The 22,787-nt window shown below is 36.5% G+C and overlaps 1 protein-coding gene across 1 annotated transcript in view; it reads left to right on the forward strand.

The window, feature by feature from the left end:
- LOC106869924 (CTD small phosphatase-like protein 2-B) overlaps nucleotides 1-22,787 on the forward strand; it is a 68,655-nt gene that overhangs the window by 21,953 nt on the left and 23,915 nt on the right. Inside the window, exons 3-5 of the mRNA XM_052974547.1 lie at nucleotides 15,648-15,819; nucleotides 18,335-18,464; nucleotides 22,465-22,593. Coding sequence (XP_052830507.1) covers nucleotides 15,679-15,819; nucleotides 18,335-18,464; nucleotides 22,465-22,593 — 400 coding nt within the window. The 5' untranslated portion in view covers nucleotides 15,648-15,678. The remainder of the gene's footprint in view (nucleotides 1-15,647; nucleotides 15,820-18,334; nucleotides 18,465-22,464; nucleotides 22,594-22,787) is intronic.

The following is a 22,787-nucleotide window of genomic DNA, read 5'->3' on the forward strand; positions in this document are numbered from 1 at the left end:
GAGTGTTTTTGTTTCACTTTTGACACGTAATACTTAAATAGTGGAGGAGATATTATGTTGCCGTGGGCTCGAACTCTGCAAGAAGTTAAAATTTTTTTTGACTAAAACACAACTGGAACCCTAAGTAAGGCATCTGTAAAATTTGAATGAAATTGGTTGCGTAGTTCTCGAGTTTTAGGGATTCACACAGACAGACAGACACACATTCTCATTTTTATATATATAGATATACATATATACAACGGGCTTCTTTCAGTTTCCGTCTACCAAATCCACTCACAAGGCTTTGGTCGGCCCGAGGCTATAGTAGAAGACACTTGCCCAAGGTGCCACGCAGTGGGACTGAACCCGGAACCATGTGGTTGGTAAGCAAGCTACTTACCACGTGTATATAAATCTATAAATTTATCTATGAATGTTAATGTGTGTGTATCTGTGTGTACACAGACCCACACCTACGCACAAATGATAGATAGACGAATAAAAGTAGGCTGTGTGATTAAGAATTTTACTACCATTCGGTTATGATAGTCAGTTTTACTGCACTGCTCCTTGGGTACTTATTCCTATAACATTAGTTTGACTGAGTAGTCTCCCACTAATTGTCATGATAAAATCCACAAATGTTATTGAAAGACTTAGAACAAAGCTTTAACCCTTTAGCATTTAAACCAGCCATATTCAGCCAAAATATCCCACATGTTTATATGTTCAAACTGGCCAGATCTGGCCTCTCACACTGACCCTACAATATCATTCTAAAAATTAACAGTTACCTCTTCAAAATCTCAAAGCTACAACCTAATGCATGATTAAGACTAAATAATGAAAATAAATAAGCATTACTTCTGACAGAATTCATGTGAAAACTAAAGTGTTAATCTTGATAATAGAAAGAATATATACATATGCAACTTTTTATTTTCCTTTATTTGAAGTGTAAAAAAAAAAGGAAAATACCATTTAGTAAAAGAATAATAATAAAGAGGCACGATCATGGCCGTGTGGTTAAAGGAGCTTGCTTTGCAACCATGTAGTCTTGGGTTCAACTCCATTGCATGATACCTTGGACAAGTGTCTTCTGTAGCACTGGGCGAGCCAATGCCTTGTGAGCTTGACAGATGAATACTGTGTGGAAGCTTGTTTTGTGTATATTTGTGTTTGTCTCACTGCTTGACAACCAGTGTAGGTTTGTTGACATCTCTGTAACTTAGCTGTCATAGTGAGCCATAGTAAATCTTTCATTAGCTGGTTACACAACCATGGACACCACCCCTATGGATGTGTTGCAGTTACTCTCGATAGAGCTTGGTAATCCTGACCTATGACTCAAGTTCCCAATTCAAATTCATAATAAGGGAATTGGATGGCAACACAGAATAATGGGAATCTGTTAAAGCAGTGGGTGGGTGAGGGAAAGAAGAGCTCAACAGCCTGACCGAATAAATATCATCAACATCATTTAGTGTTTGCTTTCCATGCTGGCATGGGTTAGTTGGTTTGACTGGAACTGGTGAGCTGGAGAGCTGCACCATGTTCCAGTCTGGTCTGGTTTGGTATGGTTTCTATGGCTGAATGCCCTTCTTAACGCCAACCACTCCAGGAGTGTAATGAGTGCTTTTAACATGCCAATTATGTGACACCAGCATCGGCCATAACTACGATTTCACTTGGCTTGATGAGTCTTCTCAAGCATAGCATATTGCCAAAGTTCTCGGTCACTTGTCATCTAATGATGATGATATTTTAGGAAACTATACTAGGATTTTCAAAGCTTCAACAATCAGCTTTTTCATTTCAGTCAACTCATTGAACATCATAGCTTATACATTATTTACATTTGACGGATATTTGTCCTCATCTTGTTTGTTGTTCACACAACGTTTCGGCTGATATACCCTCCAGCCTTCATCAGGTGTCTTGGGGAAATTTCGAACCTGGATTCTCATTCCTAAGGTATTTGTCGATGTTTATCCTCCTCCTCCTCCAGGACACTGCCTGGAATCAAACTCAGAATCTTGGGGTTAGTAGCCAGTGCTACTAACCCCAACATTCCGTTCGATTCCAGGCAGTAACCTGAATAATAATAATAATAATAATAATAACATCAAAAAAATATCTTAGGAATGAGAACCCAGGCTCAAAATTTCCCCCAAGACACCTGATGAAGGCTGGAGGGTATATCAGCCGAGACGTTGTGTTGACAACAAACAAGATGAGGACAAATATCTGTCAAATGTAAATAATGTAATTAATGTACACAATTCCTCATCTCTTAAATATAGAACTGTATCACAGCTTATAATTCATTAACAGTTAATGCCGAGAATTTTCATTTACACACTAAATCAGTGTTTAGCTGCAGATGTCGGATCTTTGCCTCATTGAGGAAAACTCAACATGTCAGTAACTGTATTTGAGTGAATTTAGCTCCATTCATCCATTCATTCATTTATCCCTCCATCCATCTTCTCTGTTCACTAATCCTCAGAGGGTCATGAAGGTAGTGTCCTCAGACACCTCCTGCATAGCCTTGTGAGTGGATTTTGTTGACGGAAAATGGAAAAAAGACCATTGTCCATCCATCCATCCATTCATCCATCCATCTATCATCATTTAACAACTGCCTTCCGTGCTTGCATGAGTTGGGTGGTTTATATATGTATGTGTGTCTGTGTATATATATATGTAGAGAGAGAAAATTAATATAAACAACAGTTTGCAATGTTTCACCAAAAAGGAGAATTATAATTATCATTAAATGTGACAATTACACTGTTAGTGTATGTTTTCATTCATATGCATTAACTACATCATTAGAGTGGTTTAGCTCTTATTTCTAGCAGTGTAGGTGTTTCCTAACACCCTAGTCACATTTAGTGATAGTTTTATATATATATATATATATATAGTGGAGGCGTGTGGCTTAGTGGTTAGGGTGTCAGCATCATGATTACAAGATTGTGATTTTGATTCCTGGACCGGGCGACGCGTTGTGTTCTTGAGCAAAACAATTCATTTCACATTGCTCCAGTCCACTCAGCTGGCAAAAATGAGTAACGCTGCGATGGACTGGCGTCCCATCCAGCTGGGGAACACATACGCCATTGAAACCGGGAAACCGGGCCCATGAGCCTGGCTAGGCTTTAAAAGGGCACATTTATTTTATTATTTTTTCATATATATATATATATGTATTAGTCTCCTTGTCTTATATAGCATGATAGTTGAAGAAGAATATTACTGTCATGTAAGCAGTGTCTTACATTTCTAATCTTCTGTGAAAACATCTGGTCATGAGGAGTTTTTAACTTTCTTGTAAAATAAGTGAGGCTTGGTGACAGGAAGGGCATCCAACCGTAGAAAATCTGTAAGTAGATGTTAAAACGATGATGATGAATGAAAGTTTGTGGAAACTAAGAGAATTATCTTACAATTACCATTTCCCATTTTCTTTTTTGTGGATATAGGCACAGGTGTGGCTGTGTGGTAAGTAGCTTGCTTACCAACCACATGGTTCCGGGTTCAGTCCCACTGCGTAGCATCTTGGGCAAGTGTCTGCTACTCTAGTCTCGGGCTGACCAAAGCCTTGTGAGTGGATTTGGTAGATACATATATATATATATATATATATATATGTATGTATGTATGTATGTATGTATGTATATATATATGTATGTATGTATATGCATGTGTGTATGTGTATGTTTGTGTGTCTGTGTTTGCGTCCCTGTAACTTAGTGGTTCAGCAATAGGGTCTGATAGAATAAGTACTAGGCTTACAAAGAATAAGTTCTGGGGTCGATTTGCTTGACTAAAGGCGGTGCTCCAGCATGGCCACAGTCAAATGACTGAAACAAATAAAAGAATATGTTCTAAACAACCATTTCTTGTTTTATCACAACTCTCTAATTCCGTTTTCCCTACATGACCACATTGTATGAGTATGGACATGCTTTTGTGCATTATGTAAATTATTTAGTGTGTGTGTGTGTGTGTGTTTGTACTAAGTTTACACCTACCAAAGCCCATATACAACTCATTGGTTAGCCCAAGGGCATGGTAGAAGAAACTTACCCCAGAAACTACTACACACTGGAAGTACATGGTTACAAAGTGAACCCTTTTTTTTTTTTTCCTAACTTATGGCCTGTACCTCATTCCCAACATTTTCTTCTATGGGCCTTCATACTCTCCTGCAACATCCTTTAGCCAGGAATATGGCATTGGTTTCAATCAATACTAAACAACTAAATGGCTATCCAGTTTACACCTGGCATTGATTTCTTTACAATGGCTGCTTTGTTGCCACTTGCACCAATAACATGAGTATTACACAAAGTACACAACATTTATTAAAGCATATATGTGTGTGCGTTTATATATATATATATATATATATATATATATATATATATAAGCATGCATATATACACACACATACACACAAATGCTATAAATATATGGATTTCTGTCAAGAAAGTGCCTAGTTGTTTGATAACCTGAGCTACTTAATGAATTTGCACATAATTGACTGAGTATTCCACAGACCTGTATTCCATTAATGTAATCCTCAAAGTAGACTCAGTGTGATTCAGTATCTGGCGACAGGGTATATCTTTAACCATTGAGCGTTTAAACCAGCCATATCCGGCTCAGATATTCTACTTGTTTTATGTTTAACACTTTAGCATTTAAACTGGCCATATCCAGCCAATATATTCCACCAGTTTTGTGTTTGAACTGGTCAGATCCAGTCTCTTACACCTACTCTTCAATGTAACTTTAAAAGTAAATAATCACCTCATTGAACTCCCAAAACTATGATTTAAAGCATGATTAATTCAATGTGAATACATAAGCATTGCATTTGACAGGATAATCTGAATGCTAAAGGGTTAAACTGGTGAGATCCAGTCTCTCACATCTACCCTAGAATGTCATTTTAAAAATAAACAGTCACATCATTGAAATCTTGAAGCTATGAAATAATGCATCATTAATTCAAAACAATGTGAATAAATAGGCGTAGGAGTGGTTGTGTGGTAAGTAGCTTGCTTACCAACCACATGATTCCGGGTTCAGTCCCACTGCGTGGCATCTTGGGCAAGTGTCTTCTACTATAGCCTCGTGAGTGGATTTGGTAGATGGAAACTGAAAGAAGCCCGTTGTATATATGTATGTGTGTCTGTGTTTGTCCCCGCAACATCGCTTGACAATTGATGCTGGTGTGTTTACATCCCCATAACTTAGCGGTTCGGCAAAAGAGACCAATAAGCTTCCAAAGAATAAGTCCTGGGATCGATTTGCTCGACTAAAGCCGGTGCACCAGCATGGCCACAGTCAAAAGACTGAAACAAGTAAAAGAGTAAATAAGCATTGCATTTGACAGAGTAATCTGAATGCTAAAGGTTAAATTGAATGTGTTGTCCATTACATGACTCTGGGCTTCTACACAGTTTCTGTCTTCTCACTTTTCGCTCACAAGACGTGGGTTGACTCGAGACCATAGTAAATGACACGAGCCCAAGAAGTCATGATTGCAATGCAAACTTCTTAACCATTTGACCATACTGTGAACCCGTGCACACACACACATGCACATATTCAGAGGTTGATCTTGGTTGTGTTTATGTATCACCATCATCATCATCATCATCGCTTTAATGTTCACTCTTCCATGCTTACATGAGTTTGATGGAATTTATTTGTGGAAGATTTTTCTACAGCCAAATGCTCTTCATGTCACCAACTTTCATCTGTTTCTGAGCAAGAGAATATTGGAAATGAATGACACTGCTTGTATGACAGTGACAATCATTTACAATTACCACAGATGTGAAGACAAGGAGAGAGAGTGGGGGATGCATGCACACGCACACACACACACACACACTGAATTTCTTATAGTTTCTTTCTACTAAATCCACCAACAAGGCTGGTGCTTTATTTGGCTCCGTGCCACCCTAAAGAAATTGACATACACACATACACATACACCCATACATATATATTTGTACATGTGTGTATGTATATATACATATATAAATACATAGGTTCACAAATGAATTCCATGTTTACACACATGAATGTTAACTTGTATGTATATGCTTACACACACACACACACACACACACACGCACACACATACACATACACCCATACATATATATTTGTACATGTGTGTATGTATATATACATACATAAATACATAGGTTCACAAATGAATTCCATGCTTACACACACACACACACACACACACTTTGACATGATTACAAAGATCACCTGTTAATGAGGTTCAGAAGGAAGTAATTAAAACCGGGATTCATGCAATTTGAACGGTTTCTATTTATTCAATCACATCTTTGTTTCTCCATCATGTGTGTTAATGGAATTCTTGGAGAAGAAATGAGATCTTAGGATTGGGGTGTTAGTAATTACTGCGATACAATTAAGCAAAATTGAACCTTTCTAGTTTGTCAGGATTGCTATCGATGCTGCTACTATGGCTGATGCTGCTATCTTGCTGCCGTTTTGTTGTTGTTGTTGATTAGCCCCAGGTAAGCCTTGTTCAGCAGATCAGAATTTACCTGAGTGTCTCCTGTTAGGAAAAACTTCCCAACCAGCTCCAACCTATTTTTCTTTCCCAAATAGTGTATCTAGGTTAGTGATGTCAATGAATGTCATTTATTTCCAATATTCTGTGAAAATATTTCTAACCATGGGGGGAAAATATTACCTTCCTTGGAAACAGGTGAGGTTTGGCAATAGGAAGGGCAGCTGTCTGTAAAAAATCTGCTTCACTGAATTTTGTTTGATTCATGCATAAATGGAAAAGTGGACATTAAAATGATGATGATGCTGATGATGATAATGATGACAATGATGATAGTGCATGATTTAAGGGATATATGGCTGCTATTTCTAGCTGCTCAAGCAATTGTGTAAAAGCTCTCGCATGTGTGCACTGTTACTATTGCTGCTGTTGTTGTTGTCATTACTGTTGATTAATGGTCTAACATAAATTGTCCCTAAACTTAAAGAACCACATCAGACTAAGGTTGCTAGGCTGTTACAATAGACTTGATAAAAGATTTTGACAAAGAATGATGGGAAAAGCTGCTTAACAAAACCCTTTTCTTGTCGATTCTGCTGATAACTCTTCACTGGGATCCAATTTTTGTTGATCAGCCAGTTGTTACAGTAGCTATCTTTCATTCACACCTCAATTAGAATCGGTTTTTTTCTTGTCGTCATCGTTGTCCTCGTCGTCGTCGTCGTCCTCCACCACCACATCATCCTCCTCCTCCTCCTCCTCCTCCTCATCATCATCATCATCATCACCGGTGTCTTCATCATTGACATTAATTTCAAGGTCTGTTTCAAGGGTGTCTGTGTGCCTTTGTGTTTGTCCCTCCACATTGCTTGACACACTAGTGTTAGTTAGTTTGTTTACATCCCTGTAACTTAGTGGTTTGGCAAAAGAGACCAATAAAATAAATACCAGACTTATATATATGGGTGCTGGGGTTGATCTGTTTGACTGAAACCCTTCAAATACTGTGCTCCAGCATGGCCACAATCCAATGACTGAAGCAAGTAAAAGATGAGAAGGGGTAAAATATCCTTAAACCACACAGTTGGTCTGAATCTCGCTGCTGAGTGGGACTTGCTAAAGCACTCAAGGACCAGGTTTCATTGTTTAACTGGGCAAAAGATTATGTCTGTTACAGAAGCTGGCCATGTAGGATTTGAACACAGAAGGCTAGGAACTGGAATAAATACCATTCCATATAACACTACTGATTAATAACATTCCATATAACACTAGTGATTCCACCACTCAGCTGCCATAAATTGGTATTTCTCTGTTGATCCCAGAAGGATGATAGGCAAAATTGACTGAGATGTGTTTTGAACTTAGAATACAAAGAACTGTAATATATACGGCAGGACATTTTGTTTGATTCTGTTGTGTGTGGGGAGAGTCATTTTCCTTTTGTGCCTTATAATTTAACACACTCACCGGTAAAATTTCCACTTATTCCTTATTTTTATTTCCCTAAAATTTTCATTGCGTCTTGCAACCTTTTCAATAGTCTTGAGTCTGTCCGTTATTTACCCTGCGTTCCTTTTTGTTTGTTTGTGCACATGTGTGTAGGTCAGTGTGTGTGTGTGTGTGTGTGTGTGTGTGTGCCTATGATTGATATTCTAAGTGAAATGACTACCAACAACAATTTATGTTGCAGTGAGCCTGGAGATTACTTTTACATGTATTAAGCTAATACTTTAAACATGGTATACTTCTTACTCTGATTGTTAAACACCTTTAAAACAACTGGATAGATTTCACAGCAATAACAGAGAATTAAGGACACATGACAAAGTTTGAAACATATTAATTTCTGTGGCCATTTGATCTGCTAGAAATAGCAGCCAAATCTCCTTCAGCGTGCTTGCACATACACACACATGCACATATATTTCTTTTATTTCTTTCATGGGTTTCAGCCAGAGGCTGAGGCCATGCTGGTGCACCACCTTGAACATGATGAGTTTCTTTCACCTTCTATATAGCAGATCCACTCACAAGGCTTTAGTTGGTTATAGTTAGAAGACACTTGCCCAAGGTGCCATGCAGTGGTGCTGAACTTGAAACCATGTGGTTGGAAAGCAAACTTCTTAACCACAAGCTGCACGTGTGATCAATATCTACGCATGTTATCCATGTACATTTCATAACAGAACTTTTACATGTACCATAAAGTCAGTTTTATAAAAACTTTGTATTAGTCACTCCCCCACATGTAATGATTTTACTTTGCGAACATTTTGCTTTTTATTGAAATAAATACACCAATTGTCAGTGCAAGCATGGCCATATGGTTAAGAAGTTCATTGTACAACCATGTGGCTTCGGTTTGGTCTCATTGCACAGCACCTTTGGTAAGTGTCTTCTACTCAAAACCTTAGGCCAAACCAATGCTTTGTAAGTGAATTTGGGTAACAAAATCTGTGTGGAAGCCCATTGTGTGTGTGTTTCTTTGTGTTTGTATTTGTCCCCTTACTGCTTGACAACTTGTATTTCTTTCATTTTTTTTACTTGTTTCAATCATTTGACAGTGGCCCTGCTGGGGCACCACCTTGAAGGATTTTAGTCAAACAAACCGACCCCAGGATGTATTTGTTTGAAAGCCTAGTGTCTCTTTTGCTAAACTGCCAAGTTACAGGGACATAAACACATCAACACCGGTTGTCAAGAGGTGGGAGGGGGACAAACACAGACACAAAGACACACACACATGGATATATATACATATATCTTTTAAACTTGTTTATGGAAAATGTTTTGAATATGCAAATAAAGCTTGTATTCCATTATGCTAGCCACTGTCTAATGATGCTGACTGGTGAACCAGTTTTTTGGGGTTGCATCGAACTGTACCAATATAATGTAGGATAAATATAATAATAAACATTTATAAACATTTAACACATTGCTACTTGCTTCTCCACAAATCACATGTCTCTGAAGATCACAGTCCATATTCCTGGGATGATTACACTGTAGTATGTAGTAGCCATGGGCATCAGGTTGGTCATCTTCATGGATTCATTTCTTCAGGTGATATAACATTAATGGATGTTTAACAGAGGGATGTTTATCCTTTTTGACCAGTGTGAAGGTTGATCGAATTATGTGGGTATTTCTGTGTGTATTTGGTTAGGAGGAGGGGAAGTTGATGGAAAGAGAAGAAGGAATGGTAGTTCTATGGTGATGGAGGTGTATGTGGTGATGTTGGACTTATTTTGCTATTCATTCTGCAAATATCAAGGATATATATACATACAACAAGCTTTTTCCAGTTTCCATCTATGAAATCCATTCACAAGGCTTTGGTCAGCTCAAGGCTGTAGTAGTAAATACTTGCTCAAGGTGCCAGGCAGTGGGATTGATCCTGGAACCATGTAGCTGGTAAGCAACCTTCTTACCACACAGCCATGCCTCCTGCAACTTACCAGTTCTGTAAAAAAGACTGATAGAATTAAGCACCAGACTTTAAAAAAAAAAAAAGAAGTATTGAGGTTGATTTGTTTGACTAAGCACTTCAGAGCAGTGCTCTAGCATGGCCACCGTCCAATGACTGAAACAAGTAATAGATGTAATTTACAATTTTGGTTTATGCCCATCTAAAACATCCCACCTTTTTTAATACCTGTCCAAGTGTTTTCAGGATATTTTTTTTTTTTAGTTTTTGTAGTGCTGTTCTCAATTAAACAAAATTTCAGATTTTCAAGTTGTTTTTATTTTGGAATTTTGGAATTTCAGATAAAAGATTATAAACTGTACTAGTGTGGAACAAAATCAAAACCGAAAATAAATAAATAAAAGAAAGAAATGAAATGGATATGAATCTGTAAAGAAAGAACAAAAAAATGGTGAATTTTATCGCTAGTATTCTCAATTACATTGTAACTTTCTGGACCTTATAACTGCAACCTTATAACAATACAGGAGTAAAAATAAATTAGTTCCGTTACCTAGGTGACTGTTGAAGGTGAAGCCATTGAGAGCACAATGAAACAGGAGGAGAAGGAGCAGGAGGGGGAGGGTGTAGTAGCTGGGGGATTTGTGGGTAGCTATTTTCTATGTGTGTGTGTGGGTGCGTGTGTGTGTGTGTGTGTGCGCGTGTGTGTGTGTGTGTGTGCGTGTGTGTGTGTGAGATCATATAGGATGTGTTTGTGTCTATCTACATGCTTGTGTTTATATGAATGTATATAGAAAACAGATTGTGTATGTGTGTATATGTATGTATCTGTCTGTCTATCTATCTATCTATCTATCTATCTATCTATATATATATATATATATGTGTGTGTGTGTGTATGACAACATATAGGATATCTTTGTGTCTACATGTGTATGTTTACATGAATGTATATAGAAAATATAAATTGTGTATATGTGTAATTCTTCAAAATATGGGTTGTGTGTGTATGTGTGTGTGCGTGTGTATTAATATATAGGATGTGTTTGTGTGTATCTACATGACTGTATGTATATGTACATGACTATAATATGGAATGGTGTGTGTGCGTAACATGAATGCATAAACAAAAGACTGGGTGTAAAAGAATAACTGAAGTGTTTAATAACTAAGGATTTTGAACATTGCCAGTTCTCTCTTTTTTTTCCCATTTTTTTTTATGTGAGTGTGTAAGTGTATGCTTATGCACATGTATATGCACGTGCATGTATTCATTTCAGATACACTTGTGCGTGTCACTTATGTATGTGCTCATGTTTGCATGTACCAAAAGGCAGACTGCAAATAACCGTACATCAATTTGTAATGTCATACTGTTGTATGCAGATGTTAAGAAATCAGATTAAACATTTAAGGAAAGGAAACAGCTTTGTGGTTTAAGAAGCTGTTTTGGCAACCATGTGGCTTTGGGTTCAGTTCCACTGTGTGACACTTTGAGCCAGTCTCTTCTGTTTTAACTCTGGGTTGGATAATACCTTGTGAATGAATTTGGTTGTCGGAACTGGCACTCTGTTGGTTATGAAGATGTGGGTTCCAGTTGATCTGATCAGTGGAACAGACTGCTCATGAAATTAACATGCAAGTGGCTGAGCACTCCACAGACATGCATCCCTCAATGTAGTACTCAGTGAGATTCAGTGTGACATAGTACGTGATAAGGTTGACCCTTTGAAATACAAGTACAACTCATTTTTTTTGCCAGTTAAGGTCACAACTGGTGTCTAGAGTTTTTGATCAGCTATGTCCACACTATAAGTTCCTCATACAGGGCTGACTAATGCAAGCCAACCACTTTGTAAGAGAGGAGTGTACTCGATTATAACTAGCACACGTTTCATTATGAACCACAGAAATGAGAAGCAAAAAATTAACATTAAATACTCAGAGTAGCAACACTATGTATGTAAATGTGTGTGTGTGTATGTGTGACTTGCTCAAGGATACTATATGCTGCCAGGTATTGAACTCAAGATCCCTTTGAAATCATGAGCTGAATATTGGAACCACTTACCCATGTGCCTTCACATCTGTTTGACAGAAACTGTAGAAACCTATCATGTATGTGTGTGTTTGTGCATTTGTCCCCTGCCGCCACTTGACAACTGGAGCTAGTTTGTATATGTCCCTATAGTAGAGCAGTTTGACAAAAGAAACTAACAGAATAAGCGTTAGACTTTTAAAAAAATAACTACTGGGGTTGATTTGTTCAAATAAACCTTTTAAAATGGTGCCCCAGAATGATCACAGTTCAATGACTAAAACCAGTAAAAGGATAAAAGATAATATGTGTGTGTGTGTGTTTGTATGGGTTATAGATGTAGTCCATCACTTGGTTTAACCGTTTAGCAATTAAACTGATCATATCTGGCCCAAATATTCAACCTGTTGTATGAGGGGGTGCTAAAATGTTCCTGGCTATTGGGGTTCCACAAAGGCCTGGTTGGAGGCCCAACCTTCCAAGTTCTTTTACAGGGTTTAGAAAAACTGAAGGACCACTGCAATAAGTGTGTGAACCTGAGAGGGGAATATGTTGAATAAATCATTATTAACTGATCCTCCTGTATTTTCTATTACCCAAAGCCAAGAACTTTTCAGTACCCCGCTGTACATTTAAACCAGCCAGATCCAGCCTCTCACACCTACCCTACAATGTCATTCTAAAAATAACGATTACATCATCAAAATTTTGAAGTTACCAAATAATTCAAAACAATAAGAATAAATAAGTATTACATTTGGTAGAATAATCTGAATGCTAAAGGGTTCTGATCGTTTCCTGGTTTTATGTGTCTGAAGGGGAGTTCATCCTGTTACAAGCTTTCAGATTAAGTTTCATTGGTTTGAAGAGACTTTGTTTTCACCTCTTTACCGTTTTTAGGGACCCTGTAAAGCATCTTGGACATTTTCCTTGTCCCCTGACTAAGAGATAACACATTGTATGTTTGTATATATGTAATGTATTTGTGTGTGTGTGTGTGTGTGAGAGAGAGAGAGAGAGAGAGTTTGTGTGTGTGTGTGTGTGTGTGTGTGTGTGTATGTATCCCTTGACATTAAGTTATCAACAAATCAGAGAAAAATTCTGCTGAACATATTTGAAAGTAGACAGCGTTATTTTATATTTCAGTGATTGCGTACAGGTACAATTCAACCAGTAGGATTCTGCACAGTTTCTGTCTTCCTATAGAAAGATCAGCTATTGAAATTGACATAAATAAAATTAAAATGAGCTAGGAGAAATACCTGTTTGGTCAACGGTATATGTTTGAAAAATGAAAGCGAATAAAGTTATATTAAATACCACACTAGGTGGATTCTTAATAATTGAAATTATCTCTGTTTCCAGAGATGGTAGAACAATCATTTGGTGGCTGTTAGGACCGACTCTATATGTGAAGGGGAGATAATTTCATGACTCAATTCTCCAAAATCCAGTATGTTTTTCTGGAGACAACTGCTCTAGGTGTGTATTCTTGCCTTTGTAGGTGTCAACAGCACAATATCTCCAGCAGATGAGAGACTTAGGCATAAAAACAAAATAGAGCGAATACATTTATGGCCTAGATAATTTTCAGAAAAATGAAAATGACACACACACACACACACACACACACGCACACACACAATTGGTTTCTGTCAGTTTCCATCTATCACACTCACTCATGAGGTTTTGGTCAGCCTAGGGCTATAACAGAAAACATTTTCTCAAGGTGCCACACTGTGGGATTGAACCCAGAACCATGTAGTTGTGAAGCAAACTTCTTAGCACACAGTATCAGCATGTGTGTGTGTGTGTGTGTGTGTGTAATTGCCAAAAAAAAAAAAAACACAAGAGTGGCAAACAGATATCTGTTTTTACCAGCTACCCAGTCATGAAAGAATCTACAATCAAAAGATGATAGTCATCATTGAATCTAATGAACAGCCATAAGCATTTTGTAAATGTCTATATAAATGTATATCTGTGTGTATGTCTCTGTGAATATATGTGTGTGTATGTGCATATACATAATTGTGTGTATTGGTGTGAGTGAGTTGTTGTTCTAGTTGATCAAGGGCTTGACTGCCTTTCTGGATTCTGCCGTTGTCAGTGATACAGCATTATGGCAAGTTATGTAAGGTACATAACTCTGGAAGATATCAATTCACGTGGCTGAAAATATATACTGTATTATTCCATTATAAGTCACACTATTTTATACTTGATTTTAACTGAAAAAGACGGGGTGTAACTTATATATAGGACAAAGCTAAAACCATGAAAGGAAAAATTTATTTGCCATGATTTAACACTAAATTAGGTATATGACTTATGAGTAAATTTGGTATTTATAGCTCACTGTTGAAAACAGCAGGTGCTTGTTGACAGGTGTTTAATTACTTCATAATGCAGATTTCAGTACTGTACGGTGGGTAATGATAGGTAAGAAATGTTCTTTGTCATGCTCATTTCAATAGTGTACACAGCATGGTCACCCACAACTTGTCTGTTATAATTCCATTCACATCTTGGATATTTTGTAAGAATATTATTGGCTCTACCAGTACTTGATTGGTACATTGTTGTATAACCCCCACCTCCCCCAACAGATGAAGGGTGAAGTTGACTTCCATAGAGTTTGAACTTCATGAATTACATAAAGATACATGCTTTCAAAACAAACAAAAAAAAAAATATGTACCATTTTTTTTTTTTATATTTCATAATTTATAAACGTTTTTATTTTAAAGTTTTTGTTTTGGTAAATGAGATGTTTTCTAAATACAAGATATATAAACTGCTTGTTTGTCTTTTGATCTTTTTTATGTGTTATTTATGGAGTTGTTGAAAAGACCAGCTAGAGTGAGGGTTTCAGCTGGATTTATTTGATGCCTGACACAAGCTTTTTAATGCATATATAACATATATTGATAGATTTCTCTAGAGTTATGAAATGTTAAGAAGTTAATTCTGAAATAGCTTTACATTTGTATTTTTTATGCACTTAAAGTTAGGAGTTGTAAAGTTGTGTCATTGACTCAAGAACCAGGTGTTTGCCTTCTGTATTTGGTATTGCATTGACATTTATCACTTCATGGACTTGGTCTATCTATTTGTAAATATTGTATCTTAGCAAGATTCATTTCAGCACTTGCTGTAATAATTAACAATGTTTCTATAGCATTTCAGTGTTGAGCTCAAATTTCACCACAGACTTAAAGCCTGTAATAGACTGGTCTTCTGTCTCTCAATTTAATTTCTAACCCTTTACGATTTAAACCAGCCTTATCTGGCCCAAATATTGTACCTGTCTTATGTTCACACCAAACCAAATCTGGGCTCTCACACCTTCCTTTCAATGTCATTCAAAAAATAAGCAATAATGTCATTGAAATCTCAAAGCTACAGCATAGTACTTGATTAATTCAAAACAATGTGAATAAATAAGCATTACATTTGACAGACCCGTCTGAATGCCTAAGAGTTAAATGTCACACAACTGACACAATGGTAATACAGGACTGACATAAATAGCAATAGGAATATATGTACTAAAGTGTGTATTTGTGTGCTTATAGCTTGTTAATGCAACCGATTTTCTTTTTTGTTTCCTTTCATAGATCATTTGTCAACCTTAAAGAATGCTTGACAATGCAGTTGAGGAGAAGAACTGAAGACAGGTGCCCTTGCGGCTGTGCCCAGACTACTGTGCCTGCCGGGTCACATGCCCTTCAGGAATGTAATAAAGAGAAGAAGAAGCACGTGATACAAGATAGCAGTGAAATACCAGAGGTAAGTCTTCATAGCTGACAAGGTGTGAGTTTCTGGTTTTATTGAGCGTCTTTTGGGAATAGCTTCTTCTCAAGAAACTGGACAACATGGTGATAAATTTTTGCTGTAATTAGTAATCTGCCAAAGAGACATTATGGCTAAATTAATGTAGATTTGTGGGTTTTACCCTTATATGTCAAAGAATTACATGCACTCACACATGCACGTGCGCACGCACACACACACACATTTACATACATAGTGTTGCTACTCTGAGTATCTAATGTTAATTTTTTGCTTATTTCTGTCGTTCATGATGAAACGTATGCCAGTTATAATCGAGTACACTCCACTCTTACAAAGTGGTTGGCTTGCATCAGTCAGCCCTGTATGAGGAACTTATAGTGTGGATATAGCTGGTCAAAAACTCTAGACACCAGTTGTGACCCTGTTGTCAAAACTTTGGGCTTGAAGACGAGGCCACTTTTGTAAAAGTATAAACAGATTTATTCTTTCTTTTATTTTTTTATGTGTTTCAGCGCAAAGGCTGTGGCTATGCTGGAGTACTGCCTGTCTAATCACTTTTCCCATGGCCATTCTTAGGCAGTTAGCTTTTGGTGAAGGATGGAGTTTGACATTGCTGCTCTCTTTTGAGTTTCTTGCCATGCTATAGGTTCATCTAGGACTTTGGACAGCAGGAAGTCAAGTTGTTTCTTGAAAACATCTACCACTGCTCCATGTAGATCCTGAAGATGTTTTGGCAAGGTATTAAATAGTCTTTGGGTCTTTGAATCCCAAGTTATTGCAGTACATGGTCCTCACTCTAGACAGGACAGCTGGGACCTTTGGAACAGTGCAGTGACGTCTATATCAGGGGCTGCTGTAGCTCTCAATGCCATAGTTTGTTGAGAGAGTTAATATTGAACAGGCTGAGAAAGTATAGAAAAGCTCCTTGACTGTTATTTGATGTTCAGAATCTGAGTGCCTTCTTTCTCATCATGATCATTATTTTTACGTCCACTTTTTCCATCTGACATGCAAATATGGTATTTTTTATTCCATTAGTCTTCACACATGATGAAACAGCTAAGCTATGGGGACATTTTTTATGAGAGACATAAGCACTATCACTGAAACAAAAGGATGATAATGTGAAGAGCCATGAAAACACCTACAAGCACATATGGAGGTAATCATGCCCCCCTCCCACTCTAAGATACCCACACCAATACTATGATGGTTCCCATCATAGTATGAGTGTAGAACTGAGTTCCTAAAACCAAGGTACCATGTAAAAAATTATGCTGATGTGGGTTCTGGTGTCACGCAAAAGCACCAAATTTTGATGCAAGGTTTCAATTTAGGTCACTTGATGTAGGAAGTTATCAGAGAACCAAGGTTGGTCTTGGGTAGGCTGGTGTCAAAAGGCTTAAAGTAAATATTGCAAAAACACTATCATTAACTTGGTCCATCAGACTCTCCTGCTGTCTGGAAAGTGGAGATGCCTGATGCACAGGAAAGTAATGGATAGGAATAATGTGCTGGTACTACGCTAATAGTATCCAGCACACATTCTAAAATAGTTGGTGTTAAGGGCAACCAGCTGTAGAAAGCAAACCAAATTAGACCAGAACCTGGTGCAGCTCTCCTGTTTACCAGCTCTGGTGAAACTGTCCAACCCATGCCAACAGGGACAATGGGCATTAAAGGATGGTGATGGTGATGATGGACCAATGTAGTTATGGGTACACAAGAAATGTACTGAAATCACAGACAAGCTGATTGAAAAGAATGACTTTGTATGTAACAACAGATGCACGGATATTTAGTAGTCAAAGCACTTATAAAATATTATCTGATGTTCATAGGGCTTTAGTTGGTAGTTTCTGTTACTTAGACTTAAGTAGCAGTGGAAGAGGGTATTCCAAATGTATTAGTAGTCATGGTAAAAACTGGGTGGATAAATTCCAGGGGTCTATTACCTCTGCTGTTATCAAAATGATTTGCTCTGTGAGAAGATTGTATGATGCTTGTGTATTAAGGGTGATGTTGCAATGTAATGAAACATAGACATTGACTGTAGAAGCTGTGTGAAAACAGGAAGGAAACGAGGTGATCTTGTTCCATTAGGTGTGTAACGTGCATGGATATTTGAGCACAAATGAGCTGAGAGAAAAACTGAGCGTAAGAGTAATCAGTTGTAGTGTACTAGAGAGAAGACTGAATTTATAAGGATATGTGATGCATATGAAGGATGACCGATGAGTAAAAGAAGTGCCAATTCAAGTGGAAGGAATCTACAGAAGAGGAAGACATGAGAAGAAATGGTAAAAGGTGGTTCTCAGGAAGCTGAACCTCGTGGAAGGAGATTGTAAGGGATTGATAAATACCAGTTAATTACTGGGGTTGGTTTAATGAAACATACTCTTCCCCAGTATTTCTGTCCTTGAGCCAATGTAAGAAATTGTTACTATAAAACTGTTAATGAATGTAATATGTTAACATTAATAGCTATAATTTGGGAATTTTCTTATAGAATAATCCTGAAACTCCTTGCAAGCAGTTGAAACGGTTCGATACAGCTCGATACAACAATGGTATGAATGGGTTGGAAGCTCCAAATCTAATTACATCCTCACCAATTCAAAAGAAAATTCACAAAAAAGGTATGTTTGTTTTCACTTAAATGTGATTTTTCATTGATTTTCTTCGCTGGACACCAATATAGTAAGTGAACATAGAACCCTCTACTGACAACCAGAAATTCCTCATATATATATATATATATGTGTGTCCATGTCTCTATGGCATGTTTTTTTTATGTGTGGGTTTCTGTATCATGTATATATTTCTGACTCTGCTTTTTGTGTGTGTGTGCATGCTTTCATGTATGTGTTCGTATGTGGCTGTATGTATCTTAGCTGTACAACCATGCCTATCCTTACTCTCCAACTATATATGCAGGCTGAGCTAAAAGTCATGCACCAACAAATGACATTTTTATATTGCATTATTATTTTTTAATTTGGTTCGTCATGTACAAGTATGTGTGTATTCATCACTATTTTATTCATCTTATTCAATTTTAGAAAAATTGAAGTGTGTCTGACAATTCCAGAGTGTGTTGAACTTATTTTATGTGTGACTTTTGACCCACCCTGTATATATTCCTAATTAGGTCATCAAATTATCATAGTTTTTGTTCATAATACAATTTGAGCTTAGCACTGCAAGCTTAAAAATTATTTAGAAATGTAGCAAAATACTGCAAGTCCTTACAGTATTTTGGCATGGTACCAATTTATGAGTAGCTGAACTGAGCTATGGAGATTTTAATTGGCTTTGCTTGGGAGCCAAAAACACACCAATATTCATAACTTGCATTGCTTATAGCTATGCGCTATAGTTCCCTTATCATACCGATATATTGATAGATAGACTGGTGTCTGAGATTTTCAACAGAACAAAGAAAAATGTTAGTGACAGAGGGGAAACTGGTAACCTTTTGAAAAATAGACCAGCATTTTTGTAATTTTGGTTGGCAGCATTCAGGTCAATGGTAAGTTTCAGTGGCTCATTGTTACCATTTATTTTCCGTTTTTTTAGCCTTAACATTGATGAACATTATTATCATTATTATTTTTAAGGCAGTGAGCCAATAGAATCGTTAACATGTCAGGCAAAATACTTAGCAGCATTTCTTATGTCTGTTTATGTTCTCTGTTCAAATTTCACCATGGTTGACTTTGCTTTTCCTTCTTTCATCATTGATAAAATAAGTACCAGTTAACTACTGGGTTGCTGTAATCAATTACCCCCCCTCTCCCCTTGTGCCAAAGATTGAAACCCTTACCATTTATTATTGTTATTATTAAGACGGTGAGCTAGCAGAATTGTTAGCCGGGCAAAATGCTCAGCGGTATTTTGTCTGTCTTTATGTTCTGAGTTCAAATTCCATTAAAGTGAACTTTGCCTTTCAACCCTTCGGGGTCGATAAATTAAGTACCAGTGAGATACTGGGGTCAATGTAATCAACTAGTCTCCTCCCCATAAATTTCAGTTCTTGTGTCTATAGTAGGAAGGATTATTATTGTTATTATTAGAAGAATGATGAATGCTGTAAAAATGTTTTATGATATTTAGTTACAAAACATTATGGTGAATTATTTGCCAACATTATTAGTGTAGTATATAATGTGCTCTGAGTTCAAATCCTGCCAAAGTTGACTTTGCATTTCATAAAATATAATACAGAATAGTGAATTGGCAGAATTTAGTCAGAGAGCATGCCTTACAGTATTTGTAAAGTCTCTGGTTTGAGGATTCATAATAACTTGATATCTTAATACGCTTGGATTCTTGTTGCAGCAGAACATGTGTGTGTTGTGGTTTCTTCCTCTTCTTTTTCCTCACCTGTCTTGGAGGATCCTGCAAAAAGGTCATGGGTATTGTCCTTCCTCCTCTGACTAAGTATGTGTGTGTGTTTGCGTGTGTATACTAATTACAATGTGACACAGGAGGATGACAAAGGAATATATGGTAAAAACAGCAAAACACAGACTTTTGATGCAGACATGCCCGACCACTCATCAGTTGTCGACCAAATATCATCACAATTTTGACACCTTATGACAATGTCATTTAATTTGGCAGTGTCAGCAACATAAACAGCTGGTTTATAAATGAGGGGACATAATAGATGAAAAAGGACAGAAAAAATAAGACAAGCATAATAACAAGAAAAGATGAGGTCACAGACAGAGCAGTAAATTATGACAAGTGATGAGAAGAACAGGAAATATGTGTGTGTGTGTGTATTAGACTCCTAGATGAATGTAGTTTGAAATAGTTTCTAATTTCAAACACTTTAAAACCAGTGATTGCCAAAACTTGCTATGGAAACCTTTATATGACGTTCCAAAAATCATAGAGTTCATAATTAATATTTAATGAACAGTTCCCATCAAATTATTACATGAAACAAAAATTGTTTTATAAGGAGACATATGAAAAAAAAAGCAAAATAACTTATTTTGAAAATGGTGAATACCATTTTTTTCCCCCCATAAAATATATTTTATTACAAGTCACCCTATTTTGTGAACTTCAGAATCTTTTCATGGATCCTACTTTGGGAAACATTGCTTTAAAGTATCTAATGTGATCTTTATGCTCCCCAAAATGCTCTTCTTTTAAAGTAGATTCTGATGAGAACTTAGTAATAATCAGCTAATAACCATTTTTTAAAATTTGTACCATATAACTTTTGTTTGATACTATGTACAGGGAATGTTCTGGATTCAAACTATTTTATTTTTGTTTGCTTTTTTTATTTTGTTTTATTTCCTTTTAATTTGTTTTCTCTTACACAATCTTTTGGAGAATTTTTTTTTCCAATTATCTTAGTAGATAGAATATTTCTGTGACTGTCTTCTTTTGTGTATCAGCAGAACTGTTAGAGCATCATACAAAATGCTTTATGGTATCAAGTTATGACCTATTATGGTCTGAGTTGGAATTCTTTCAAAGCCATCTTTGCCTTTCATTCTTCATAGATTTAATGGCACATGGCACCGGTTGACTGGAGTCAGTATAATTGACTATAATGGATTCATTGACTATACTGACTATAATGGATTAATCAACTATTACACACCCCTGAAAATTACCGTCCTTGTGTCGGAATTATTGTTTATATATATAAACAATAACACAGATAGTTTGAGGCTCATTACATGTTCTTTATTGATGAACAAAACAATTACATCATGTAAAAAAAACAAAACCTTTTCTTCAGGTGAATTAAGAGTAAAATTTATAAGTATTTATAAGCATATTTATATAAGCAAATACTTGAGTGTGAACATGTAGGAAAGAAGAGTAGTCATTGTTGAAATTATAGCATTATATTTCATTAGAAGCTGAAGCTTTGTAAATCTTTACTCTGAATATGTTGTTTCTGATCCTTGGACAATATCAGGAAACACTCATCATGTACATCTATGTGTATATGTATATATACTTCAATACACATACATGCATACAAGCACACACACACTGTATGGGAATAAAACGCTTTTGATATTGGACAGAACAGTATACTGATAATAATAATAATAAGAAGAAAAATGAAATTGATCTGAAGGAATGAAGGAATTATTCTTTAGTTTGTTTACATACAGGTTACAAAAAGTCTTCACATTTTCTAAGAAAATTAATTGAAATGGAATGACATCAAATAAAGTAAAATATAGTAGAATATTGGTGTTAGGAAGAGCATCCAGCTGTAGAAGCCATGCTAAATCAGATTGGCGTCTGGTGCAGCCTTCCAGCTTGCCATCCCTGGTCAAACTTTCCAATCCATGGCACCAGCATGGACAACGAACGTTAAATGATGATGATGATTTATGTTGTTATATTTAATATTGCTTCAAGCATTCTCAGGTGCTAGATGAGGAGTTCTTAAATGTAATAATGTAAAAAGTCTATTTTATTTCATTTCATTCCATATGATTTCCTTGGGAAATTTAAAGACTTTCCTTTCTGTTTTATAAAGAAAGTAAGGGACAATTTCTTCAATATATATATATGTCATCATGGTAGATGCTGTTTAGAAAGATTGTTAGTCTCTAATGGGAATTCACTAACTGAGCACTATTGTTCCAGGTAGTAATCCCAGAAAGGGTGTATTGCACGCCGTAAAAGAAAACAGCCAAACTACAATCAGTCCAGCGAGAACAACTTTCCATGGTACTATGTTTTCTCCAATGTACCAGTTTTACGGCACCAATAATGGTGAGTCAATACTAAGTCCTCCTCCTCCTTTACATTGAAGACTTTTTTGTTTCTCTTTCCCTCTCTCAAACTGTTTATTTTATATATTTTTTAATTTTTCAATTTTTCTGCTTTTTGTTTCTTTATATATTTTTATTTTGTATTTTTCTGTTTTATTTTCATTTCTTTATATTTTATTATTTTTATTAAAATAG

Source organism: Octopus bimaculoides, chromosome 18, assembly GCF_001194135.2.
Source record: "Octopus bimaculoides isolate UCB-OBI-ISO-001 chromosome 18, ASM119413v2, whole genome shotgun sequence".
Taxonomy (NCBI): Eukaryota; Metazoa; Mollusca; class Cephalopoda; order Octopoda; family Octopodidae; genus Octopus; species Octopus bimaculoides.